Raw genomic sequence first — 21,592 nt, forward strand, 5'->3', positions numbered from 1 at the left:
AGTAAAAAGTTATCTAACCTGATTGTCTGAGTCCATCTGATGGCACAAACATTTCAAATCAGTATCTTCATTGGTTACTGAGATACACCCATTTTAATTCAAAACAAAGGGAGGTAATTTGACATAAAATCAGTCCATAGCTATTTACCCTGATTGCCTCAGTCCAACTAAACACAATAATGAAATTTCAAATGAGTTCTATAAATATTTACCGAGTTAAATCCATTTTTATTAAAATCAGGGGAGGTAATCATGCACTGGTATATGCATGTAGAAGATACAGAGTACAAGCCTATACAACAATATATTAGTAAAGCATTCATATTGATAAATGTTATATCAAGAGTTATCTAATATGACTATTTCTTACCATGGAAGACATAAATAATGTTTCAAACCAATTTCATTAGAAGCTGCTAAGGTGTATTTAGATAAACAAGAGGGTCATGATGACCCTGGATCGCTCACCTGAGTAATATGAGCTACATGTTTCAAGGATCAAACTCATGATAAAATATTAAGAAAGTCAGTAGGTCACATTCATGGTCAATGAAATTCAGTTTTACAATTTGTGTGCAAAACTGTGTAAGTCATCAAAATTTCAAGGCTGTATCTTAAAAAACAAGAAAGTAGGCCAGTAGGTCAAGGTCACAGTCAAGTGACATCATATTACTTGGGGTCATCAGGTAATTATAATTAAACAGTCTTGGAAATAGGATTAGATGATTTTTTAAGTATTTTTCCTATATAACTCACATAATAACTAAGTGACCCCAGGGCAGGGCCTCTTTTACCCCAGGGGCATAATTTGAATAATTTTGGTAGAGGACTACTAGACAATGCATCATACCAAATATCAAAAGCCTAGGTCGTATGGTTTCAGACAAGAAGATTTTTAAAGCATTTTCCTATATAACTCTATATAAAACTTGGGACCCCCAGGGCAGGGCCTCTTTTCACCCCAGGGGTACAATTTGAACAATTTTGGTTGAGGACCATAAGACAATGCTACAAACCAAATATCAAAGGTCTAAGTGTTGTGGTTTCAGACAAGAAGATTTTTAAACTTTTTTTCCTATATAAGTCTATGTAAAACTTGGGACCCCTGGGGCAGGGCCATATTTGACCCTAGGGGGATAACTTGAATAATCTTGGTAGAGGACCACTAGATGATGCTACATACCAAATATCAAAGCCCTAGGTGGCTTTGTATAAGAAGATTTTCAAAGTTTTCCCTATATAAATCTATATAAACCATGTGACCCCCAGGGTGGGGCCATATTTGACCCTAGGGGGATCATAAAATTGAACAATTTGGTAGAGGACCACTAGATGATGCTACACACATTTATCAAAGCCCTAGGCCCTGTGGTTTTGGACAAGAAGATTTTTGAAGTTTTTCCTTTTGGTTGCCATGGCAACCAGAGTTCTGCATGGAATTCAATTCTTTGAATAATTTTGAAAGGGGGCCACCCAAGGATCATTCCTGTGAAGTTTGGTGTAATTCTGCCCAGTGGTTTTCAAGAAAAGAATTTTTTTAGAAATTGTTGACAGACGACGCACGACTGATGAAGCATGACTGACGATGGACGACGGACATCAAGCGGTCACAATAGCTCACCTTGTCACTTCATGACAGGTGAGCTAAAAACAGAAGCTTTTCCTAATATGATGGCCTGTTGGAGATAACTGGTTTGGTAAGCCGTGACTTTAATCTTTGATCTAGTGAACCCAAAAACAATTGGCGCCATCTACTGACCACAGGATATCAGCTATAAACTATAGTTGCTTTTGACAAAGGCGCATGTCTCCCACAACTGCCTAATCATCTAGATTGGCATTTCTTCTCCATTATGTATCTGAGTCAACTAAGCACCAAGTTCTGTATCACTGGCATCAGTATTTTCGGTAATTCAAGGGCCGATTTGGCTAGTTATCGAACCTGGCTGAGGACTTATTGTCAAACACATTTTGTTTAAGTTTGGTGAAGATCAGATGAGAACTGTTTGACTTAAGAGTGCGGACAAGATTTGTGACAGACTGACGGACACACACACACACAGGAGTAAATCAATATGTCTCCCACCACAGTGGTGTGGGAGACATAATGATTTTAATGTGCCAGTCCAAGTGTTCTTCAGTGATTGGTGAGAAACCACTTTCAGACTAAAAGGCCACTGTCACCTTGACCTATTCATTACAGTACCTGGAAACAAAAGGGGTCCCCTACAAACAAAATGCAAAAATCTTGTGAGTTTTGGGGTTGCAGACTCAAAGAATTCTCCACCTATTGTGTGGAGTACAGTAAAACACAGATTACTCAATGTCGCCACGGCATGAGCAAAATGCTGTCCAGGTTTCCAGCAATCCAAACCTAGAAATTATCAGGGCAATAGTCGATTGATCAAGCTGTCGATGATCTCAAGTGAGCGGCGTTTCACTGTATATGGCAAATCAGTTATTGTTTTCCAATAATTGCTTTTGCACAGTTACGCAAGACGATCCCTGGAAGATAAAAATGCAGACATTGAAGGAACCAGAATAATAAATGATTAATTACTGATTATCATTACCTTGCTTTTGTAGACAAAGCCCGCCACTCCGGCACTCAATTCAACAACAAACACCAAAACCAGGAAACATGCATACTGAAACAAAAAAAAAACAACATAGAATCAACATTTATTCCTCAGGCAAGTCTCTTTAATCCCTTACTAGTCTTTTAGTCTCACTCCTTTACTATCAATCCTTTAATCTGGGTCCTTGTGCCCACTTCTTTATCATAAATCATTTAGCCTCTTGTTTAAAATCAGTCTTTCAGCCACAGTTTATTAGCTTCAATCCTTTAACCTCAGTCCCTATGTCTCAGCCCTTTAACCTCAGTCCTTTTGTTTCACTCCTTTAGCCTCATTAGCAATAATTTCATTTAACATAACATAAACAAGAAGCTGCGTTCAATAAACGCTTGATGCCCCCGGTGGCATCCTTGTCAATACAAAGCAACCTAAGTCCAAAACGAGGTCAAGGTCAAACTGAGATCAGGTGATGTTTGAAGATGAGGAATGGTCACAGGTTACATCTGTATTAGTATCAACTCATTCTTGTAAGCGGTATTAATGCTAGACGAAACGGTCCCATTTGGTAAATTGGTTAACCAAGAGATGGCCCATATAAAGCAACCTAAGTCCAAAATGAGGTCAAGGTCAAACTGAGGTCAGGTGATGTCTGAAGATGGGGAATGGTCACAGGTTACATCTGCATTAGTATCAAGTCATTCTGGTAAGGGGTATTGATGCTAGACGAAACGGTCCCATTTGGTTAACCAAGAGATGGCCCATATAAAGCAACCTAAGTCCAAAATGAGGTCACGGTCAAGGTCAAACTGAGGTCAGGTGATGTCTGAAGATGGAGAATGGTCACAGGTTACATCTGCATTAGTATCAAGTCATTCTAGTAAGGGGTATTGATGCTAGACGAAACGGTCCCATTTGGTTAACCAAGAGATGGCCCATATAAAGCAACCTAAGTCCAAAATGAGGTCAAGGTCAAGGTCAAACTAAGGTCAGGTGATGTCTGAAGATGGAGAATGGTCACAGGTTACATCTGCATTAGTATCAAGTCATTCTAGTAAGGGGTATTGATGCTAGACGAAACGGTCCCATTTGGTTAACCTCGTACGGAGGGACGGACGAATTGATGGACGGACGGACGGACAGGACGATCACTATATGCCTCCCGCATCAGAAGATGCCGGGGGCATAAAAACTGTTGCTTACATATAGAGTTATTGGCATTCATAGAAGATCACCGCATGTCAATGACGCTATTGATGTCAGTAATTGATATATTGTCGATTAGCAATAACATGCACTACATATCAAAACATAATCTGCGAGTATGCCACAATAGTTTTCATGGTTCACTGCTAAAAGACAGACCTACACATCGTTATATTTTCATATGACAAGGTTTGTTGTTTTGATGTCAGTCGGTGATTGTCTTTGATCAGTGGTTTCTACTGTTTATGAAAGAAACGTTATTTTTGCATGTGGCCAAATGTCATCAGAGGTGAACTTTGAAGTTCTATATAATTATTCAAAACGAAACAACCCTAGAAAATATCATTTATCCATGTAATCAGAATTGAATTAGCTTACATCTTGATCTAATTTGTATAATATTATACAATGATGAATGAATTCGCAACGGACGACGTGACATTACTTCTGGATCAACCCTAGTACTCTTAATTTCATTATTTAGAATCAGTATTTTAGCATCAGTACTTTATTTTCAGTCCTTTAGCCATAATCCTTAACTCTCAATCCTTTGGCATCAATACTTTTATCTCAATCCCTCAGCACCTACACTAAATTAGGGTGAGTAGTCTCAATCCTTTATCGTCAGTACTTGAGTCTCCATCCTTTAGTTAGCATCAATACTTAGTCTCAGTCCTTCCGCATCTGTACTTTAATTTTGGTCCTTCAGCATCATTACTTCTTTCTCAACCCTTTAGCACCAGTACTGCAGTCTCAGTCATGTAGCTTCAGTGTTTTCTTCCTTTCCATTTGTTAGTCTCAGTTCTTTAGTATTTATTTAGTACTTTAGCATCAGTACTTAAGTCCCATTCCTTTAGCAGCAGTACTGCAGTCTCAGTCCTTTAGCTTCAGTGCTTTAATCTCAGTCACTTAACTTCAGTCTTTTAGCATAGTGTTTTAGCCTCAGGTCTTTAGCATTAGAACTTTATGTTCTACAAAAATCTACCCTTATCTATTATCTTTTGGTCCTTTAGTATCAGTACTTAATAAGTCTCAGTCTTTTGCATCAGAACTTTAGTCTCTGTCATTTATCTTCAGTCCTTTAAGCATTAATTTTCCCGCCAGATCAATGGTCGTTATTTGAAAATACATTTTGTTCTTTTAAGTGTAAGTGCAAGCCAGAATGGACCTTCTTTAATACAGTAATTTTTAAGTATCATATGATACCTACCTTTGGTCATCAGGTGACAGGTAATCTTAGTTCTTAACCTGGCTACCTACTTTATTCATGAACAAGTCTGCATTTTTGTAAGCAAACCCCATGTTTTCAAAGAGGATCAAATCTACTCCACAATCAACTCTTGTATAATATTTCATTTTAACTGTATTTAAAGTTTTACGAGAGAATATCCCTAACGTATACAGAAATTTAATAATAGTTTTGTTTATTCAAAAGTACTGCAACTTCTCTTCAAATTCTGAAGAAAAAAATCCCACATTCGGTTTGGTACCTTTGAACAGTATTTTCATAAAGCGGTATTCCGCAGAGACAATTGTAAGCTTGACAGTTAAAATCAATGAACGAGTCTGTAGCGAGAAAATCAAATAAAGTTTTCCCTAGAATCAACAGATTCCAGGAATCAATAATCCCTATCTGCACTAACTGTCTCGGTTACGCAATAATGTCTGGCAATTTTATTCCTGAAATAATTATATCAGATATGAAATACAAAATTAAGTAAGAAGAAATTCCGTCTGAAAAACTGTTGAAAATGTTCTTAAACCTCAAATCATGCCAGATGTGATTGATTCTGCCTTTGCGACCAGTGCAGATAAAGATCAACCTGCACATCCTAAGTCTGATCATGATCTGCACTGTTCACCACTCAGTCAGTATCTTTTTGGTATGAACCACTTTTAACAGTTTATGGTACTGTCCAGATAGAAAGATGGACATTGAGTTTATTATAGAAATTTAGCAAGGTAAGGGTTAGCTAAACTACATTCATGGTGGACTATAGTGCGTTTTGTTTGACCTGGCTGGGCGGAGTTAATCTCTGGCTTATGCAAATAAAGGTAATCTCAAACAAGATCTGTCGGAGGACAACAACGCTCGACTATTGTCAACAGCCTTGTCAATTGAATGAATATAAAAGTTGAAAAAGGGACATAATTTTGTAAAATGCAATGTAGAGTTATTGAACCTCTGCACTGCATGTCATATCATGACAGTGAACAAGTGTGTGAAGATTCAATACCAGCTTAACCAAAAACTGATGTCGAAAAAGGGGCATACTTTTGTAAAAATGCAAAGTAGAGTTATGGGACCTTCACAGTGCAAGTTAGATCATGACAGTGAACAAGTGTGTGAAGTTTCAATCCATTCCCATTAGTGGATACTGAGATATCAGCTTACATACAAAACTTAACCAAAACTGCTAAGTCGAAAAAGGGGCATAATTTTGAGCAAAAGAAAAACAAAGTAGAGTTATGGGACTTACTTAGTGCATGTCAGATCATGGCAGTGAACAAGTATGTGAAGTTTCAATCCATTCCCATTAGTGAGTACTGAGATACCAGCTTACATACAAAACCTTAACCAAAAGTTTTTAAGTCAAACAAGGGTGCAGAATGTCACAATATACGCCCGTCACAGCAAATTTGTTTACACTAGCACCTGTATTTGCAAATAGAATTTTAATTTTCTAGTTGTTTACAATGTTGTTTTTTTTAGAAATTATTGTAATTCTTTTATTTTTCTAAGTCCACAAAAAAAATCCTTACCAGGTAGAGATACCTTAAAATACACCCAAAATTTGAAAGTAATATCAATGTTGTACCACAGAAAAGTGGTCTTGGTTTTTCCCTACGGTCAATTATAAAAAAGTTACAACGTAAGTTATTTATAGTAACAACTAAGGGAAGTTAATCTTTAAAGAGAAAAAAAAAAAAAAAAAAAAAAAACAAAAAACAAAAAATCGAAAAAAAAAAATTACAAGTCCACACAAAAATCCTTACTAGGTAGAGATAGCTCAAAATACACCTCAGAATTGGATGTAACATGCATGTTGTACTACAGAAAAGTGGTCTCGATTTTTCCCTACGACTTGTAATGAAAAAGTTACAATATAAGCTATTTATAGTAACAGCAAAGGGAAGTAATTCAAAAGAAGGGACCAGTGCATGACACTCCGTCTCATGATGGTGTACAATTGTGCCAAGTTACATCAAAATCCCTACATGCATGAAGAAGAAATGCTCCAGACAAAGTCATTCTTGTATCTGACCTTTGACCTTTAAGTGTGACCTTGACCTTAGACCGAGGGACCTGGTTCTTGCGCATGACACTCCGTCTCATGCTTGTGAACATTTGTGCCAAGTTGTATCAAAATCCCTCAATGCATGAAGAAGAAATGCTCCGGACAAAGTTTTCATTCTTGTATCCTTTGACCTCTAAGTGTGACCTTGACCTTACCCCTAGGGACCTGGTTCTTGCGCATGACACTCCGTCTCATGATGGTGAACAATTTTGCCAAGCTACATCAAAGTCCTTTCATGCATGAAGAAGATATGCTCCGGACAAAGTTTTCATTCTTGTATCCTTTGACCTCTAAGTGTGACCTTGACCTTAGACCTAGGAACCTGGTTCTTGCGCACGACACTCCCTCTCATTATGGTGAACAACTGTGCCAAGCTACATCAAAATCATTCCATGCATGAAGAAGATATGCTCCGGACAAAGTCATTCTTGAATTTTTCATTCTTGTATCCTTTGACCTCTAAGTGTGACCTTGACCTTAGACCTAGGGACCTGGTTTTTGCGCATGACACTCCGTCTCATGATGATGAACAATTGTGCCAACTTTCATCAAAATCCCTCCATACATGAAGAAGATATGCTCCGGACAAAGTCATTCTTGAATTTGACCTTTGACCTCTAAGTGTGACCTTGACCTTAGACCTAGGGACCTGGTTCTTGCGCATGACACTCCGTCTCATGATGGTGAACAACTGTGCCAAGTTTCATCAAAATCCCTCCATGCATGTAGAAGATATGCTCCGGACAAGGTCTGTGGACGCCGCCCGCCCGCCAGGGGCGTTCCCATAATACGTCCCGTTTGTCAAACGGGCGTATAAAAAGGGGCATAATTTTGTAAAAAAGCAAAATAGAGTTATGAAACCTGTGCAATGTAAGTCAGTTTATCACAGTGAATTAATAAGTGTGTGAAGTTTCGATCCATTCCCACAAGTGGTTACTGAGATACCAGCTTACATACAAAACCTTAACCAAAAATTTTTAAGTCTAAAAACAAATGAAAAAGGGGCATAATTTTGTAAAAAAAAAAAACAGAGTTATGAAACCTAATCGATGTAAGTCAGTTTATCACAGTGAATAAGTGTGTGAAGTTTCAATCCATTCCCACAAGTTGCTACTGAGATACCAGCTTACATAAAAAATCTTAACCAAATCTGGACGCCAACGTGGAGGTAGACGCATGGGCGAGTCCAATAGCTCTACTATTCTATGAATAGTTAAGCTAAAACCAAGCAAAATAGGTAGAGCTATGAACAGTGGTTACAGTGTAAGGTAGATGGCAAGTGAGTAAGAAATCAGGTTGCCGATTATGCTACATATCCTGCACAATAATGCAGTGGACCGTCGCAAAACCACGCCCTGACAGGTCGATTAAAATGGACTATAATTTTCATTGATTTGGTGGTACAAAGTCAATCAATGAAATTAATTCCCAATAAAGATATAAAACTCCCATACATTTCATGTACAAAAGTCAAAAACCACAAATTTACATCCTCACAAAATAGCTGTTTAGGTAAAAAAATTAGTCCACAAAATTAAATAACTTTACAGCAAAACAGCCTAAGCATGTCGAGGTTTTCTCTAAATCATGTTAAATGTCAATGAACTAAATCTGATGAAGAAATAAGACAACTTATTCTGGTTAGTTTAGTTTTGCTGTAGGTTTGATAATTAAAATGAGGTTGATGACTTCTGAGCAAAGTGGTAGAGACAAAATGTAGTGGATTTGTGCCTGGGTTAAAGTAAGTAGAAAATTGCTAGCTTACATATAAATTAAAGCTTTACCAAAATGTTCTAGGGTGAAAAGGGGGCATAATTCTGTAAACCGTAAGTCAGAGAAATGAGGCCTGATTCAGAACTGTTGTTTCATGATGCTGTAGACTTTGCCTCCAAATCATAATCATGAAAATGATTGCTCCGGAGTAACATGTATATGTAGATGATGGGCGGGTATGACATTTAAAGTGGGTAGCAGCTTGAAGGAAGATAGTAGAGGGTCATCCAAGGAACATTAAATTTTGTGTAAAATTACTTTGAATTGGGTCAGCAGGTTCAGGAATTTTCCAAAAAGCCATATGAAAAAAACTCGCCCCATCCCTAGGCAGCCATGTTTTTAACAAATCATCATGTCTGGAAAGAATCTGGTAGACGGTCACAAAAGAACATTATTTTGGAATCTAGATTGTGGTCTGAGAGGAGAAAACTCAAAATCCTCCATACAGCCATTATAGAGAAAACTAGCCCCACCTCTTGACCTTTCAGTCTCTTTAAACAATTGATCTACAGTTCATTGTGTTTGTGAAATTAGAAAATGGGGGTTTTCGTATGTTGTCTCGTTCATTAAATAATCTACAGTTTATTGAAGGTCTCCGGCAAACAAAAATTATCTAGAACAAATTGCTTCTAAATATGTGCATCCTCCAGGGAGGGCTTCCAACAGATAATTTAATCAAAGTTTCAATATTGGAATACACACCACAAGCCTTTATCAATTTCAGTATACACACAATAGTTTTACTGGGACTGTTCTGACTTCACATATGATAAAAGTCTGTATAAATCATTTCAAAATGTGAGCTACTGGCAATTTGCTGGGATCCATTTTCAAAATGGTGCCTAAGTTTGTCTACTGGTTATACAATATACCAGGGTTTAGATTCAAGCTTCCTTATTAATCTCTTGCTAAGTTATTCAGGTGAAAGGTTTAATCTGCTAATTGAGAGCAAATTAAATTTTTAGGCTCTAGTGTTCTTTCCTTGACTAATCACATTTCAGAATGCTATATGAGTCATTAATGGAAGTAAACCTCTGATACATGTCTTGTGTGCATGCTATATTCCACTGACAAGTACCTTAAGTGTTATTTTTTCTAATCTATGCTATTTAAACATGAAACTTTGACATACATTTTTTCAGTTCAAAAGGTTTAAATATTTGTAAAAAAATAGTCAAATAAATTGAATAATCAAATGTGTTTCACTACTCTGATATATGCCGAAGTCCAGAAGTATCCTTGAGCTGACACACTGATCCAGAGGGCTAAGATACTTTCAATTTCAAACTGTACTGAAAGCCCCGGGTTTGAATCCTGGCTACTTCCATTGTAGTGTGTTCTTGGGCAGTGCATTTTTCCATGAATGCCTCATCAGAACCAGCAGCAAATTAGTATTTAGTATTTTTAACCTTTAGCCTGCTGGCAGCAAGCGACTCCGTCTTTGCAACCAGTGCAGACCAAGATCAGCCTGCACATCTGTGAATACCCCTTCAAAAGATAAATTATATTACCCAAAATTGAATAATGAACCTTAAGATAGGTTTGCTCAAAAGCTCTATATAGTAACAAAGCGTATGTTATTTCTGCACTCACTTATTTCTGGAAAATTCTATTTCCTGATCATAGAGTCACATTGTATCTAGACTTTCAAGTAATGAACATTATTCATGGAATGAGACATACTGTATTGTGGCACCCAGACAATATCAATCAGATTCAACAATAAAGGCTTCATCACTTTTTCCTAATCAATATCCCTGTATGTGAACATCAGATCATACGATTCTGCAACTTTGCACAACATTCTATGTCTGCTAGAAATATGGTCAGGTCTTCAGGGATGTAGACGCTACTGCTACAGTGACTTGATCAAGTTTTCTGTCAAAAATTCCATTATTGAAAAGACGCTTAAATAGTAAACATATAAAAAAACAATTTTGCAAAGTATTCTTGTACCGGTAATTTAGGAAAACAATTCAAAGAGAATCACAGTGCTTGATACTGTTTTGGTTTTATCTAAAGGCCAGGTACACATTTTTATCAAACCTGTAAAACTAGCATTGCAGTGCAACCCCACTGACTCCCTAACTATATGATCAACTAATAGACTTTTATTACTCTCAATTTCCTGGGGAAAACCCAGTCCTGGGGTCATGAAACAGAAAGGCTGTACCTATTTAAGCTATATACACCTAATCATATGAACGTTAGTCATTTATGCAGTGTGTATAGATAGTTTCAACAGTGTACCACTGAATTATAAACAAGGAAGTTACCAATACCTTTTGTTATCAAACTGGAATATGAAGTGCACTCATTATATTGAACAACATACATTTTTGTATACATACTAGGTGCAGATAATACTATATTTCATTTTAAAGGCGGTTAATCAGATCTGTTCAACTTTATTATCAGATTCTGATCATTTACACTGCTTTATTTAAGTTAGATTGTCACTTGGGGCATTATTCTGAAAGTATATTTGTACACACAGTTTCAAAACTTGTCTTTTTTGTTCAGATTGCTGAAACAGAATTTACAACTAGAAATGTGTCCATGGGACACAGATGCCCCCACTACATGACATTAAAATGATAATTTTTTCCCAGGTCAGGGGCCATAGCTCCTACAATACTGAATGAATCCAGACGCGAAACCCCAGGTGCACAACTGCACATGCTGACCAACATTCCTGTAAACTTTGGTGACTCTAGGTCAAATACTTTTGGAGAAACGCGCGACACAACATAAAAATGACCAATTTTTAACTAAATCAGGGGCCATAACTCCTATATGACTGAATGAATCTGGACGCGAAACCCCAGGTGCACAACTGCACATGCTGATCAACATTCCTGTAAACTTTGGTGACTCTAAGTCAAATACTTCTGGAGCTACGCACGACACAACATTAAAATGACAATTTTTTAACTAAGTCAGGGGCCATAACTCCTACACGAATGAATGAATCCGGACGCGAAACCCCAGGTGCACAACTGCACATGCTGACCAACATTCCTGTAAACTTTGGTGACTCCAGGTCAAATACTTTTGGAGCTATGCGCGACACAACATTAAAATGACCAATTTTTTACTAAGTCAGGGGCCATAACTCCTGCAGGACTGGATAAATCCGGACGCGAAACCCCAGGTGCACAACTACTTATTTTTTTTTTTTTATTTAACGTCGCACCGACATATGATAGGTCATATGGCGACTTTCCAGCTTTAATGGTGGAAGAAGACCCCAGGTGCCCCCCGTGCATTATTTCATCACGAGCGGGCACCTGGGTAGAACCACCGACCTTCCGTAAGCCAGCTGGATGGCTTCTTCACATGAAGAATTCAACGCCCCGAGCGAGGCTCGAACCCACATCGATGAGGGGCAAGTGATTTGAAGTCAGCGACTTTAACCACTCGGCCACGGAGGCTCAAATACTTTTGGAGCTAGGCGCGACACAACACTAAAATGTCCAATTTTTGCGAAGTCAGGGGCCATAACTCCTACATGACTGAATGAATCCGGACACGAAACCCCAGGTGCAAAACTACACATGCTGACCAACATTCCTGTAAAGTTTTGTGACTCTACGTCAAATACTTTTGGAGCTAGGCATGACACAACATTCTCGGAAGGACGGACGAACGGACAAGGGCAAATCTATATGCCCCCCCCCCCAAAAGTGGGGGCATAAAAAGTGAAAAATGTCACTAAATCATTAATGTTGGTTAAATGTGACAGACCAACTTTAACGATTAATTTACTTACATGTACATGCTCAGATTTTTACAAGATAGGAAATTTGGCCCTTTCTATTCAACAAGGAAGAAGAACTGTTCTTTCAACTTCAACTTTTTAATATTTTTAACTTTTGACAATTTTCCTATCATACAGGTTTCTGTATTTCTCATTCAGCACGGATTGTAAAACAAGCTCAAAAAGGTAGCAATTTTGTTATTAATCCGAACAGTCCTTTCTAGATTAAATTGTTGACAGATATTTCTATTTTTAGCTCAAGAAAACCATCCAAGGAACATCCCTGCCAAAACAACTTCAATCAAACAGTGTTGAAGGAGATTAGTTAGATTAGGTTTAAGAAGTGTGGATGGATGGACAACTGACAGACAGGTAACGCAAGAGTCACTTTCACTGATCACAAAAGTTTGCCAATAGCATACACTGTGCTCAGGTGAGCTTAAAACACTGTTAAAAGTATTTACCATGTAGAGAAGTACTGAATGTCCTTTAAATGTACAGCAACACCCAAACGAGCCGACAAGAACGATGACAGCTCCGACACCAATCAGAATGTAAGGTGCCTCCTTATAGTAGACTGTTGACAGTTCCATGTAGATATATAACTCTACCTTCGCCCATATTCCTAGAGCTAGAATAGCGATTCCAGAAATCTGAAGAAAAAAAAAATATTCTGCAATGAAAAAATAAAAGAACTTTAGGCAATGATTACAGTTCTTTTGTTCTTGTAACAAAAATGCTGTTAAAGTAATGGACTTGTAATGACACCATATGATTACGTATTTTCGTTTGGCAATTCGGCATTCTTCAGACATAAAGTAGTTGAACATGCTAATAATTGCGTAAAAATTGGAAAATGCTGAAATGGTATACAGAGAGTATGTAATTTGCTGACTGTCATAACAGGTCAACTACCTTAACCTTCACCCTACTAAATTCCTAAAATGGACTGGTCCATCTTTCAATCTGGCCAGTACCACTTGTTTACCAAAGGGGTGTTTGCTGAAAATTTACTGACTGAATAGCGAACAGTGCAGACCATGATCAGACTGCACGGATGTGCAGGCTGATCTTGGTCTGCACTGGTTACATAGCAAAACCACTTGCCGCCAGCAGGCTAAAGGTTAATTCACTTACATATATTAAATATCAACAATGGCATTTTATTCCAATTTTTTGGTAAAGCAATCTGCAGGAATCATAGAATTGCAACTTCTGCTACTAAGTTTGATGTCATGCTTCTTTTCAAGACATAAAAGTTATCAGAATTCATACTGTCATACCCATCATATGATTAGTATCAATTTGAATTGTTCAACTGAAAACTGAAATATCGCAAGAAATAATAAAGAAAATATCACTAGTCTGTCTGACTATCAACATTAAAAAACTTTCCTTGTCCACACCAAAATCGGTGCAAATTTTTAAAAACAAAAATCTACTTGTCAGCAACATAACTCAAAATTGGGGACAAGAGTTAGTTTTGAGCTTAAACTGTTTTGCAACTTTGCAAACTTGACTCATGAAAGTTAGTCTTTTACCTTTAAATCAGAAAGTCAGCATAAAAAAATTAAAATGTCAACCGAGTCATTATGTTTAACTATCTATTCAGCAAATTCTTTAACCAAATCAACATTCCTAGGAAAGTAGTGGTGTGGCAGAAAAAATGGTATGGCATACAATAGTTCTTTAGTGTCCTGAGCTAGCTAATTTTCAACCACACTCTCCACTGTTTTCCAATACATGTATTTATGTAGGAAAAAAAAATTACTAATTTAGCCGGAGATCATAAAGAAGTGAATTTCATCATTAAGAAATTGCATTTTGATAAAACGTCCCCTAGTAATTTTCTTCTATGGTTAAGATATTTCAGTCATGCTGCTTTTTCATGGATTTGTGCCTGCAACAGTCAAATTGGGATGTGCACATTTGACAGACTTTATCAGTGTGTACATACCACGTGGTTTGTGACGTCATTTTCGGGTATTACAGCAAGAAAATTTATAAACAAAGCCTTCGATACAGAACTTAAAAACACCGTAAGTATTTCATTTTTTAACCGATTTGAACAATTCTTTGACGAGGCTCAAGCCCAAATAACGAGCTATAAACACAAGGCAATGTTTTTCTGAAATTCTAAGCAGTTTTTACAAAGGTCCGTTCCAACCCTGAAAATCGGCGAATTCAACGAGGGTAATACGGCAAGAAAAACACGTGTTTTACAAAATAATGCAGGACTGCTTTCCTTTCTGGGTAGGAACGGACCTTTGCAAAAACTGCTTAGAATTTCAGGAAAAACTTTGTCTTAAGTTTATAGCCCACTATCTTGGCTTGAGCCTCGTAAAAACGTTATTAAAATCGGTGAAAAAATGAAATACTTACGGTGTTTTTAAGTTCTGAATCGACGGATTGTTTATTAATTTTCTTGCCGTAATACCCGAAAATGATGTCACAAAGCACGTGGTATGTACACACTGTTTATGCACTGACATTTTTATGTCAGTTACTGATAAAAACTTTTACAAATCTCTGTAATGGCATATGCTGCAAAATGTTTACCTACAATAGTTCATGTTCTTTACACTGTTACCTCTCACTTTCTCACTGATTGCCTTTTTATCTAGACTGGTTTTAGACAACTTTTGCAAAACTATCCTCCTCATCAAACGTTTATACCTAACTGACAGTTCTATAACTTTTGAAGCTACTGTGAACTTACATGACAAAATGAAGGGAATTCTATTAAGAAATTGATAAATTTGCTCCTCCATATTTATCAATAACATTTACTTACTAGTCAGCCACCCACCACACAGATACTTGGGAACCAGCTTTTTAGCCACTCTGCACTTATACAGCATCAAAAGTGCATTAATTTACTTGACAAGAGACAAACTCATCTGTATTTCACAGTGATTTTTTTTCTATTTTCTACAGCCGAATACAAGCTGTTTTCCCTAGCCAAAAAACGCTATATTGTCCCCTAAAATTGATATATTTTCCCTTAAAGAAGGTCAAGGTAATGGAAATACATAATAGTGAATAATTTCAGTAAAAATGGTGTTTATACTTTTTAACCCTAATTACCCCCATGTTTATTCAAATTCCCAACGCACCCAGCTGTTATGGACTGTAAATATGTCACATTAACTACATTTACTTCTCTACAGGTGCCAAATTCATAAGGACATCAGTTCTTGCAAATAGGTACTTTGCCCATTATCATGAAGATCACATGATTTGGATTTCCCTTTTTGGGGGTTTATCCCCCTGTAAAGCCAGAGGTTATTTTGAAATCTTTAAAATACTGTAAATCAAATAGCACACTCAAACAGCAGGCCTTACTGGCCTACTAGTAGTACTTAAGAGTTAAGTTCTTAAGCTTTCGGTCAAGAGCAGCAGGTCTTTCACAGGTTTAACTTCATGTTGTACTGCTACATGTAATTTTGTATAACCCTATCTCTTATTTTACAGCTTGCTTACTATATGTTTTAACTGTTTATCTTTGTTATATATAGTCAGTTAAAAAGCGCCTGTCACTTATGTTGTATTGTTTCTCTGTCTTGCCGACTTAAAATAAAATTTATCTTATCTTAGAATCAAGCTTTTATATGGTAATGAGTGTATACTTTTACATTAAGAGATAAATATCATATGAGCCGTGAGTAGTGAATGGTTTTGTTGTAGGTCTAATCAATTTTTTTAAATGTAAAATCAATAAATTTTCAAGTTAGCTTGCTCTGATGCTTTGCCTTGTTTCATGTTATGTGTTAAATGTCTTACATGTACATTCTAACAGATTCCCAGAACAATATGTGTACATTTAAAACAAAACAAGATGAAAAAGAAAAGATCTGTCAAAATTTCATAATACAGTAAACAACATACTACAGTTAATGTACATGAACATAAACTTGGAACTAAAATAAAAACATGTATGATCAAAATTATCTTTAACTCATGAACACAATATTTTACATTTTGCATCAATATTCTGGTGCTACAATGGCACTTGCCTTACTCATTCGACTTATCGGGATGACTTATTTTATGATCTGATATTTTTTAGTTCTACTCTAAGCCTAACCCGTATCTGCATTTTACTGTTAGGAAAACAAAGATATTAAAAAATCCAAAAAAGTCATAATATACTGGTCAGACTTACTTGCTATCATTTATAAATTAGACATTAATATTCATGTAGAAATTTCAAATGAGTTAAATATAACTCATAATTTGAAATATTAAGAGACTTAAATCTTCGAAAATATGAAGTGCGTACCCTGACACCGGTTTCAGTACACATCAGACTGTGATAACACTTAATTGCAGAAACATAACACAAAATAAACATTCATAAAATGTCAGCAAGAAAAGTTTATACTGTAATGTCAACACTAATTTATTATCAAAGATGTAATCATTGCAAATACTTTTACATGTACCAGAAAAATTTCCCAACAGATTTCTATTGGGGATTTCCTAACAAAAATATGCAGAATAAGTTTGGACATGATGGGACAGCGACAGTCAAAAGTTATCACGCTGTCCTGAAACGTCCTATTATTAGGACTATGTCATTATGGCACAAGTCAACTATAAAAATGTTTATTTGAATTTTTAATCAGGATGTATTTTGAAAAGTTTATCCTTTATTCCTTTAAATTTTATAACTGCGATGCCATGGCTGTTGTTTTTTTTTTAAAAATACATTTATAAGCTATTTTTAATTAATTATCAACTGAGTGCAATCCAGTGACAGTGTAGGAGTCTGAAATTCTATCAATAAGACCATAGAAGTCTATCTTTACAAAAAATGCCCCCTATATATATAAAATAAACACCAGGAATGAAACGTCAAAAACCCAGGGTCCCCTGCAAATACGAACAGAACACAGGGTGATTGGAATTTAGTGAGTGTGGTGATTTTTTTTGTTTCTTTGTTTTGGGTTTAACGCCGTTTTTCAACAGTATCTCAGTCATGTAACAGCAGGCAGTTAACCTAACCAGTGTTCCTGGATTCTGTACCAGTACAAACCTGTTCTCCACAAGTAACTGCCAACTTCCCCACATGAATCAGAGGTGGAGGACTAATGATTTCAGACATAATGTCGTTTATCAAATAGTCACGGAGAACATACGCCCCGCCCGAGGATCGAACTCACGACCCCGCGATCCGCTCTACCTACTGAGCTAAGCTGGCCGGTCGCGAGTGTGGTGAAGAAATAACATTAAAATACACCTACCACACTTGATAGGGTTTAAATCTGATACACTTTAAGAGAGTGATCAGACATTTTCTGAGATTTTCAGCTGTCGCTAAAGTCGTTTCTCTCTTTTGCAGTTCTCAAAATTGCACATTTATAAAGGTAAATATCAAAAACATTGGTCTCGAATATTACACTAAAATGTATCGGATATTAGAGAGTCAGTATTTCAGTAACTTTGGTATATTTTTAGGGCAAAATGTTATAGTCAAGGTCGGAAATTTGCCGTGATTATAGAAAAAGCATCAAAGAAAGAGACAATCATGATTATCTTTAAGTAGTTGTTAGGCAATTGTCTTTTCCTGAAATGTTTTGTAATATTCGATACAAATGTTTTCTTTGAATCTTTCAAAATTTTCTTCATTGTTCATGGTTTTGTAAATTTATTTGTTGCCATATTCAATTTTGAGGTACTGCCAATTGCTGCATTAGTGTAAGCCAAATAAACATTAGTTTTAGTATTGCCATAGCAGGGTTTTCCTTGACACACATTTTTGTGCGTTTAAGCACACTGATTTTCAAAATGACCCTCAAAATAATTCTGAATGCGTCATTGTTGACGCAACTCAACTACCGGCCGAAATTACGATGACACGAATTTTCGTACCCAATATTGTAAGTAAGTACAGATTCGCGCGTAGGTACAAAGCAGTAAAGGTAGACTGCATTCTAGGTTTAATTATCGGCTCAATATCGATGTCTCTTTATATGGTAAACCATTCAACAAAATGGTGCATCAACAAAAGATTACGTTTTTCATGTCATCTGCATGTAGGAAAACCCCGTTGAAAGGTCCTTGACCGAAAATGTAAACATTCATATATCAGTCAGGGGTGTAACTGTTTAAAGTTATCGCAGTTTATAACCCATTAGAGTTACTGCTTATACTTTCATAACTTGTTTCAGTTATCATAAAATATTACAAAGCTCTCCTGTGCCAATTCCTCATTATGAATGAGACTAATGCAATTATTTCCTGAATCCTTGAACTTTTATCTTTCCAGCTATGCAGCAAATTTTTTTACGCAAAGCTGATAAAGTTTTACGCAGAAGTTTTAAAGCTATAAAACTCTTAACATCCCATTATGCTTATCAGATCTTGATCAGACTAAAAGAGAATTTGATTTGTCACAGTTTGCTACTAATTACACATTAAAGGTCACTTTGTGAGAACAGCTAAACAACTTTTTTTGAATAACTTACCTGAGTTAACTATACTTTTATAACTAATAAAGGTTATAAAATGCTTGAAAAAAATAACTGAAATAAGTTACATAACTTGAAACAGTTACACCCCTGACTGTATATATCATATGTCATCACTCTGAAGTGAAATGGGCCATTTTACAAAGATTCAAAACAATCCTTTCGTATCGGGCTGCGAAAAGTTTTGCAACACTATTGTACACTTAACATGTTAAGTTAGGCAAAAATTCTTCACGAAACTTAATTGTTGAAAGATCCCTCCGTCACGCAGATCTATGCAGTTGCAATTACTGTCTGATTCCAAAAAATTGTAAAAAATTAATTTGTTGATGTACTAGTATTTCTTTTTGTTCTTTAGTAATCTTTACAGTACATTGCAAGTTAATTTATGATAAACACACTGTTTTCTTTTGGATTTTTTAATACAGATTTCAAAACCATTTTATTCATTTTTTGAACTTAAAAAAATGACCCCTTGAAATTGAAAATGACCCCCAAAGTCAAACATGAAGGGGTCATAATGACCCCCTATCAAAATTTCCAAGGGAAAACCCTGCCATAGTATCATTTAAAACCTATAAATTATTTTATTCACTACATTTTATTGTTAAAAAATGCTAGTACAGACAAAGCATTTCTTTGGTGTTCAAAATATTGTGGAACCACATATTTGTATATGTAAACTAAATTTTAAAACAAAAATAAAGTAGTTTGTGCAATTTGCTTTCATGTTATACTACCGAAAATCCCAAATAATTTGAGAAATTCATGAGTGTCAGCGACAGTAACCAGGTCTAGGAAAGTGGTATATTTACAGATTATCTGTAAATTTACAGATAATCTATAATTTTACAGATTTTTCGATCTGTAAATTTACAGATCAAATGTTTGAAAACTGCTAAAATCTTACTTGGACTCAAAATCGCAGCTTGAAATTAATCGATTTATTTATGGTACGCATAAACAAAGAAGTATAAAATACACAGAATGGTAACTGGCTGTAATCTCGCGTGAGCTCGTGTCATAGCGTGATTCGGCGTTATCTTACTAAAAACAAACATCAGCGAGCATGGAGTTACAATGTGTACCTTTAAAACTACATTTAAAATACACGTTAGCTTCTAAAACAAAATTAGTTTAATGAGAAATGGTACACGTTTTTTTTTTTGCCATCGAAAGAAGCGTGGTCATACGGTGATAATTATTTTACCGATGAATAATTGCTTTCGCAAACAAAATGGCGCGTGGAGAAAGCGCCACTTCCGGTAAACGAGATCTCGTTTTTTTGTCACGGGAGGTTGGCGAGATTTGCTCTATATGCCTTTCAAGTTGCCAATCTATTTATTTATTATAGCTCTTTGGCATAAATAAAGGTCAATTGTAACTTTCAGTCATTTCTGTTGACTTTGATTTTTTTGAAAATGCCAAAAATTCAAAGTCAATAAAAATGGCTGAAACTCACAAATGATGTTAATTTGTGCATACTGTAAATAAACCAATTAATTTTAAACTGCGGTTTTGGGAATAAATGTAATTTTATCAATTTTCATACACACAATCTGTAAATTTACAGATTGAAAAATCTGTAAATTTATAAATTTACAGATAATCTGTAAATATACCACTTTCCTAGACCTGGTAACGTTGTGTAGGCCTATTCAAGTCTCAACACTCACCCAAAAAATAAAGTTGAATATCGTCAAAATAGTTTTAGTCAGTGCCACTGCTGGTCCAGACGATAAAGTGGAACTAATCCTTCCTCCAGCCATATTTAAATTCCGATAACAAAGTTTAAATCTCTCAAAATATGGATAAGTTTCCCAGGTTTTCAACAGCTGTCAGCTTCTGAATCCTACCAGCGGTGAACTGTATAATTTACACGTCGTTATAATCATACTATTAGTTAAGGTTGAATACTACTACTATTATTATTATTATTATTATTATTATTCGTTCTTGTTATGAACATGTAGAAATAGCTTTTAAACAAAATACATCTACCCTTTAAATATTGCTAATGTGTCAAAACAAACCATTTTTTAGTCATACATATAGACCAGACAGTAGTGTCTGCTTTAGTCTGTGTAATAACAAAGGCGTAATAATGGTTCTGGTAACTCCCTATAACACTCAGTATTCAAAGGGCTGTACCAGAATTAAAATAAGCCTAGGTATGTATCTGTCCCTGGATACCAGTTTTGTTGTACAGGAGCTTTGTAGCTCAAGTTTTCTGTTGATCATATATATGCGATGTTAAATAAAGCTTAAATGTTCTTTAGTTTTGGACTGTACCATAGCCACATCTCTTTTATATATAGTGTGGACGCATTGGTCGAGAGGGCTAAGACGCTTTCCTACAGTAGTGAAGGCCCCTGGTTCGAATCCTGGCTACTCCCATTGCGATGTGTCTTTGGGCAAGGATCTTTATCACGATTGCCTCAGTCGACCCAGCTGTAAATGGGTACCAGCAAATTGCTGGGGGTGAGGTATACTATAATTGGTTTTAAC

The 21,592-nt window shown here is 36.1% G+C and overlaps 1 protein-coding gene across 1 annotated transcript in view; it reads right to left on the bottom strand.

Annotated features, from left to right (window-relative positions):
- Positions 1 to 20,954, bottom strand: part of LOC123555890 (tetraspanin-7-like) — a 34,388-nt gene extending 13,434 nt beyond the window's left edge. The window contains exons 1-3 of the mRNA XM_053548242.1: positions 20,761 to 20,954; positions 13,076 to 13,264; positions 2,574 to 2,648 (exon numbers count right to left, since the gene is read on the bottom strand). Of these exons, the coding sequence (XP_053404217.1) occupies positions 2,574 to 2,648; positions 13,076 to 13,264; positions 20,761 to 20,853 (357 nt within the window). The 5' untranslated portion in view covers positions 20,854 to 20,954. The remainder of the gene's footprint in view (positions 1 to 2,573; positions 2,649 to 13,075; positions 13,265 to 20,760) is intronic.
- Positions 20,955 to 21,592: the final 638 nt, after the last annotated feature.

The sequence above is a fragment of the Mercenaria mercenaria genome, chromosome 7 (assembly GCF_021730395.1).
Source record: "Mercenaria mercenaria strain notata chromosome 7, MADL_Memer_1, whole genome shotgun sequence".
NCBI classification, from domain to species: domain Eukaryota; kingdom Metazoa; phylum Mollusca; class Bivalvia; order Venerida; family Veneridae; genus Mercenaria; species Mercenaria mercenaria.